Source organism: Populus euphratica, unplaced genomic scaffold (genome assembly GCF_000495115.2).
Source record: "Populus euphratica unplaced genomic scaffold, PopEup_1.0 scaffold28.1, whole genome shotgun sequence".
Taxonomy (NCBI): Eukaryota; Viridiplantae; Streptophyta; class Magnoliopsida; order Malpighiales; family Salicaceae; genus Populus; species Populus euphratica.
Window position 1 is genome coordinate 1,827,889 of NW_011499862.1, and position 7,686 is coordinate 1,835,574.

The following is a 7,686-nucleotide window of genomic DNA, read 5'->3' on the forward strand; positions in this document are numbered from 1 at the left end:
GGACATAGTTGTAAATCGACCTGGTAGGTTAATCGATGATGCGTTAACGTTTTATATCAATCAATTCTTTTTATCAAATCAAAACTATTTTAGTTAAAAAAAACTAAATTGATTTATAATTTTATGGATGGACTTGATAAAACGAAAACATTCTATAAACTTCTTGATATTAATATCTTTATCCTTGCTAACTTAACTTGAATGTCACAAGACAAGAAATTGGGCTGGATGTTGATGATTTCTCTAAAACCTTTATTTGCTTGGAGGAGGAAGATCCAACCACCATGAAAAAGTAAGAAAAATTGAAGATTTGAGGTTTCATTAGTTGTGTTATATATATGTAAACTAAATTGATCAAATCACCTATTATAACTAACTAATATAAAAATTAAATTAAATTAAATTAAAATTTTTAGAATAAAATTAAAAAAATCAAACAAAATATATAACAATAAAAAAATTAAAAATAAAATTTAACATAATTAATATATAATATAATATTTAAAATTTTTTCATAATTTATGGAAAATATTTTTCATTTAAAATAAAAAGAAAACAATTTCCTCGAGTTAAATTTTTTTTAACATGAAAAATAATTTTTTACTAAAAAATATTTTTTACTAATTAATTTTTTAATAATAAATAAATGCAAAAAAAATTTAAAAATAATTTATCAAAAGCCACTTTTTATAAAATAAAGGCAACAAATGCTTTCATTCTCAGTATATAGAGCATGCATTAGCTCCTTGTCCACGTCATGGCCTCATCCATAAGGGCGGCTGCATGTTTAAGCATTGGTTAGTCAACGAACAACCACTCTTTTATTTCTTGCAATTTGCAAATATCTAGATTAATAAACTATGGTTTAATTAGCTGACTCCATGATTGAGCCAAGTTGATAATCCAATCCATGACGGTCGAAATATAATAGAATATATGATCGGAATTTAATAATATCACAACTCTACTTTATTGTACGCAATAATAAGATTAATTGAAAAAAAATCAAATTAAAAACATAGTTAAATTGACAGCATTTTGATGGTTTTTCTTTTCTTTAATGAATTACAGGGGATGGAGATCCACTGTTATTTTCCTCCATTGTTGATCAATCATTATCCATTCAAGGGAAATTTTCTATTCTATCATTTAGCAATCCCTAATCATTTTAAAACATAAAAAACAGGGAAAAAGGTGTTCTTTCTGTTCCTTTCATCTCTGTCTTTTCTGTGTCAAAGCTGTAATCAAACTCTGTAGCCTTTGCAAGGACTTGGCCTCTCTGTTTTCTCTTCCTCAGCGCAGAAAAAGAAGGGTATTCTAAGCAATAGTCTAATACATTCCAGGCATTGCCTACATGATGCATGGAGTGCTCTGTTCTTGTAATAAATAAATAAGGGTGAGAGCTAGAGCGTATATATAGTTCTGGGGAAACCTTGATTTAGCCTTTAAAGGGACTATTGCATCATCAGATCAAGACTTTAGATTATATCAGTTTAATCTCTTAAATGTAATTAAAAGAGTGATTAGCTGCTTCTAATGACAAACAAATCGACAAGGGTTAATTTTATGGGTCACATTAATCCTGGGCTGTCCCATTATATATCTATTCGAGGAAATTGACAGGTATCAAAGTGTTTAACTAATGGAGCAGTGTCCATAGGAACTGAAACAAGGTCACTGAGGCTGAATTTCCTACGACGAATACCTTAGATAACAACTTACGCATCATTAGCAAAAATCACAGCTTCTTCGAGGGCCAAAGCTTCCAAATCCTTTAATTGCTATTGAAAGTAAATGAATCGAGAGAGATTTCACTATTTAGTTTAGATTTCATGCATGTTTAGAAACATTGGACATGATTGCGATTATATCCATGCATGTTTTTGGTCTAGAAACTTGAGTACAACCTCGGCCGTGTTGATAGCAATGGCAAAAAAGGCATGGAAGGTTTAGATGAGTTGTAGCCCGGGTAAAAAAATAAATTCTAAAAAAACTCAATATAGCTTCTTCTTCTTCTTTTTTCCCATCTCCTCTCAAAGGAGGAACCATATCTATAAATAGCCCTGTCTGCATTACTTCTTAGTAGCTTGATCCCTTCTCATTGGGCTTCTTAGCCTTCAGCATCCCCTCTCTCTCTTTAGCCATCTAACTAAATTTCTTAGGATTTCTCTATTTCAGAAGAAAGAACCCATCTTATACTCCATTGTTTGGTTTGCTGACTTTGGTGCTTTCCAAAATAAATATAGTCTTACAAAGTATATTTAAAGATTCATCTTGAGAAATAATTTATACATATTTATCTTATAACTCGAGCAAAAAGAATTCGTAGCCCTGCACTTAGCGCTAGGCATGGAGAAAAATGGATAGACTCATTTGACATTAAAGTAATGTGTTATCAGCTGAATTGAAGCTAATCTTTGTGAATGTGTCTGATTTGATGTGATGTACACGCAAGCGATTGCCCTAAGACAAAACTCAAAGACAAAGTAGCGGTAGTGGCGGTGATAAAACGAGACAATATGGGCTGGTGACGATAAAAGCAAAGAGATTTGAGGCACAGTCTGCAGAAAAAAAAAACACGACAAATCACTGGCTAGCAGAAAACAAGAAAACAACAACACTCGTCGTAACTTTTATTATTCCTGCAGACCAAAGTGTCTTTCGCACCTGCGAAGGGTCAATGAATACATGAGTACACAGCTTTAAATACACCTTTCACTCCATGTGGAACATGTGCCTGCCTTCCACCACCATGCATTTCTTAATATTTGAGAAATAATTTTGGACCTTAACCATGTATTTTCTTATAAATATGTCATGAATCCTTAAGCCTGGGTGTATAACCTATAGTTTGAGTGAGTGAGTGAGTCCACAACCCAGAAGACCCCGAGCTCAGTCCATCCTCAAGCATAAGTACCCTTCTACTCTGCCTGCTAAGAAGGTAGATTTTTGCCTTTATAGTCGTCACGATAAGTATTATATGATAATGAACTTTGAAGACACAGTAGGTCGTGAATTATAAAAAATATATATATAGTTAGTCCTTTAAATTATGGTTAAACAGATTTGAAATTTACTTTATTTGAGGAAATTATTGAAATACAGTTGCTACCCTAATATCCATAGTTTTCTTTTACTTGATAGTAAATTATTTTCAAGTTTATTTGTAAATTAATCAAAAATATTATTTTTAAATGATTTTAAAAATATCTTATGTACTTGATAATATCTTAACAAATCTTTCAATAATTATTTAATTTAGTGATTCTGACAATCTATTTTATTTTGTTTTAGCTAAAGTGGCCAGAGATAAGTGTTTAATGCTGGTACAAAATCATCTTTTATGAATTTAAAAATTATTTAATAATTAAATTGATGTTTTTTTTAAAATACAATAATATCATAAAAAAATATTCTAAAAATAAATATATAGTAGATAATAAAGATTTGCTCTATCAATTCTTTACCATTATAGTCTAGCTTTAATATCTACATAGCACACCTAAGCAAAAAAAAAATAGAAGAGAGTCTTGATATCAATTAGATACCCACATTCCCTGTTTTAGATATAAGTAAAATTTATAAATTATTTTAAAAATTATTAAAATTCATAAATTCAATATAAAACAAGGCTGGAGTCAACCTTGTGGATTCATGATCTATTAATGAAAATATGATAAATTTTTAAAGAACTTTTATATATTATTCTTTATATAATATTAAAGTTGATAGAAATATAATAAGTTTTTTTTTTAAATTTATATATTTAATAAGCATAAAAAATAAAATTCAAAATATATTTATACTCATAATATTGCGCATAAAAAAAGTAGAATCCAAAATCATTTACAACATACCACCAATCATCCACTACCACATGCTCCATAATTAGAAAAACAATGTGGTGGTGTTCCTATAAGACAACAAAAAAAACAAATTTAATTACCAGATGTAACGGTAAGTGCCACTTAGAAGATATGAACCCATCTACTTATTGTAATATAAGAAACATGTATTAATAATTTTTTAAATAAAAAAATATTTTTTCTAATTTCAAAAAAATACTAGAATATCTTCAATGAACTTAAAAATTATAAAAAATCAATGTGAAAAATACATTTTTTGTTTTTTGTTAAAAAATAGATAAAACTAATATATCATTTAACCATCTTTTAATGTCAGGTGAATCCATGAAAAAGATCAAACGACCCCTACCACCAAGGTTTCCAATTTTTCCACGTAAATGCAAAATAATAATTTCACTCGCTAATCCACAGTAAACTTTGTTTTGTTCTACAATGGAAAAAACCAAGTACTATATATCTCGTTAATTTTTCATCTCTCAATCTCTCTCTCTCTCTCAAACGGATGGGATTCTTTATCAGTTCTTCATTAGTGTTAAATCAACTCTTTTTTTTCAATATATAACCCTGGTGGTTGAGTCATTCATTGCCCCCTTTTTCTTTCCTTTCTTACTTTCCTTCTTTTGAAGATTACGGGCAAGAAAATTTATGAAAGGTCTTATCTTTTTCTTCTTTTTGAATTTCAAGATAGATGCTTTTTAGTCCTTTCGTTTTCTTACATTTCTGGGTTTTGATTGTTTTCTTTATATGTATATGCTTATCTGGTGGTCCTTGATTAGTTGTTTCTTGATTGTGAATCAACTTGAATTTTGAGTTCAGGTGGATTAACAGTGGTTTTTCTCATCTGGGTTTTTTTTTTCCTTTGAAATTTGTGATCTTTTTTAGCTGGGTGGTACTTAATTGAATTTGAAGTAGTCTATGAGATTTATTTGCAGAATCTTGACATGGGTTATTAGTCTTGTTCATCTTCTTTTGATCAATAAAGATATAACTTGACTCCTTTGTTGTGTTTTATCTTGATTTGAGGCTATTGGTTCTGCCACTATAGTACTTTGGATTGTCAGTTTTTTCTTACGAAGTTACAGAAAGTTGTGAAACTTTGTTTCAGGAGTAGAATTCTTCAGGTTCTAGTCATTTAATGTTTCTTAATTGAAATGCATTGCCATGGTAGCTAAATTATGTCTGCAGCATGTAGTTTCAGTAATTTTTAAGCAACCATTGATAGGATTTTCGGTTTAAGGAGTGAGTCAGTTTTCGTTTTGTCACTTGCTATAACAAAGTATTAAGGCATTGTAATTTGTTTTAGAATGGTGATTATAATTGTAAATGTAGTAGTTCTATGTTCTATCATTCTTAACTGATTTTAATAGTGTGGCTGACGCACTCAACTTTTTGTGTTGTTTCCTGCAGGTGCTTGGATTTCAATTTAATTTCCATGCTATAGTAACTTTTCGATCAAGTAAATCTAAAAAAAGTGAGGTGTTAATGGGGTCTGAAGGGCTTCCAGCTGTAACAATCCATGTGACAGGGTTCAAGAAATTCCATGGAGTAGCTGAAAACCCAACTGAGACAATTGTTAATAATCTAAAAGAGTACATGAAGAAGAAGGGCATGCCAGAAGGTGTGGTTCTGGGGAGTTGCAATGTTCTTGAGGCTGCAGGACAAGGCGGAGTTTCTCCACTTTACCAGACATTTCAATCTGCCATAAACTCGAAGGATTATGAATCTTCAAGTCCTGAAAGAATTATTTGGGTAGCTATCCATATATCTTTTGACATCATTTCTCAGCTTCGTGCATACTGCTTGTCTGACTCTTTCCTAGGTCTTCGGTTTTCTGCATGCCGCTTGATAGTGTTTTTGTGACATGATTCATTCAGCTACACCTTGGGGTCAATAGTGGGGCAACAAGATTTGCCATTGAGCATCAAGCTGTCAATGAAGCTACTTTTCGCTGTCCAGATGAGATGGGATGGAAACCACAGGTTAGACATAACATTAAGATCTTTTATTTTAGTTTTCAGAGCCTTCAGATTTTTCTTTGTTCTGTCTTCGTTTTGAAGAGTTCCATTGTTTTGGTATGCAGAAAGTACCCATCATTCCTTCAGATGGTGGAATTTCACGAGTTCGAGAGGTATATTTGGGTTTCAGTGCACTCTTTCTTTTCCCTTATTTCTCAGAAAGTTGATGCAATGTCGGCTGGCAAACATAAATAATCAATCCAGTAGTGCTTTGTTTTTTGTTATCTTATTATGAAATATTTTTTTTCCCTTTTCTTTGGAATTGGACCGTGTTTTTGGTATCCAAGGCAACTTATTTTCTATTACATCCTATCTTTTCCATGGCACCTAAGTTGCAGAATGTGCCATGACCAATCTTTTCTTTTCAATGTTCCTTTACTTGTAAAGCAGAGGTATTAAGAGCGTGTGTATTGATTTTTAGTTTAATAGAAGCTGGCTTTTCTTCATCTTTTTTTGTTTACTACAAGCTGCCTTGCCTTCTTTGATTGGAGGCCCCAACTTTGACTTTGGAATGATGTGCTTTATTCAGTTTGAAAGCTGACATTACTTGGGACTTCCTCATCACTATGTTTACGGTGTCAAACTGCAATCGATTAATTGTTTTCTTGTGGCACTTTTTTAGTGTCCATCTATTTCTTGGAATGTTGTAGGGCTGAACCATCACAACTTATACTGTCTTCATCCTAATTCGCTGTCCAATTGCTATTGGCAAAGGAAACATAAAGAAATTTGCAGTGACAGTAGTTTAGATTCAATTACCTAACAGTGGCTATCGATCCCTATATTTCTTCTCTTTGCAACTATTTTGGCATTAAGAAGAGAAATTGGATGAGGGGAAGCTTATAACTATATTATATGGTCTTTGTAAACTAGAATCTATTTTATTATATATGGGAGTTGCCTTGACAGAACCGGATTAAGTAAATGAAATATAGAGAAAACTATCCTCTCTTCTGGCAGCGTCTTTTCTTTTCTTTGTTTGGCAATTTTTTTAAGCTGGCAGATACTTTTTGTTGCAAAAAATACCTTGCTGGTTTCTAATGCTGCTGTTAGGTATGATGTGGAGATATCTGGATATCTTTGAATGCATTGCAAAGATGCAGCTACTTTCACAAGATAACTATTTTAGCACTTCCTTTATTCTTACCATCTACTTGCACGCAGACTACTCTTCCTGTTGAGGAGATCACAAAGTCCCTGGCAAAGAAAGGTTATGAGGTGATGACTTCCGATGATGCAGGCCGATTTGTGTGCAACTATGTTTACTACCATTCCCTTCGGTTTGCAGAGCAAAATGGGACAAAGTCTCTCTTTGTGCATGTGCCACTTTTCTTGACCATAGACGAGGAGACTCAGATGCAATTTGCTGCTTCCTTGTTGGAGGTACTTGCTTCTTTGGATTAGTAAGATCTATTAGCATCCATCTTGCTCTTTATCACCACAAGCATTTGAGCTTATCCTGTTATCGACAACAATTGTTAAGATGGGTGCCTGTATTGAAATGTTCAAATAAACAGATGAGTGTACGGTGAATGAAAAAGGTGTATTTATGGTTGCACAAAGACTTCTCATGTACTTTCTTCGACCTTTTCCAAAAGGTTTTAGCTTCTGATTGAAATGTTCTTGAATCTCAGTTTACTGTGTGAATTAATAAGATTCCAATTTGCTATTATCTTTGTAGCAATGTACATGCTGCTTGTCTACTACCTCCACTGACTTGTGCTTTGCTCCTGAAAGGGTTTTTGTGGATAGCTCATGGTTGAATAAACCCTTTTCTTTTCAAAACTGGAATATGAATTGAAGTA

General features: G+C 32.2%; 1 protein-coding gene across 4 annotated transcripts; it reads left to right on the top strand.

The window, feature by feature from the left end:
* Nucleotides 1-4,284: 4,284 nt before the first annotated feature.
* On the top strand, nt 4,285-7,553 carry LOC105125195 (pyroglutamyl-peptidase 1-like). 4 transcript variants are annotated; one of them, XM_011025535.1, is made up of 5 exons: nt 4,285-4,518; nt 5,274-5,615; nt 5,741-5,845; nt 5,947-5,994; nt 7,046-7,553. In XM_011025535.1, exons 2-5 carry the CDS (start codon nt 5,349-5,351, stop codon nt 7,283-7,285), a joined length of 660 nt encoding a protein of 219 aa, XP_011023837.1. In that variant the 5' UTR covers nt 4,285-4,518; nt 5,274-5,348; the 3' UTR covers nt 7,286-7,553. The 4 variants fall into 4 exon arrangements, with proteins under 4 accessions (XP_011023837.1, XP_011023836.1, XP_011023838.1 ...); XM_011025534.1 differs by having other exon boundaries at nt 4,285-4,499; XM_011025536.1 differs by lacking the exon at nt 4,285-4,518 and adding an exon at nt 4,583-4,682.
* The last annotated feature ends 133 nt before the right edge of the window (nt 7,554-7,686 follow it).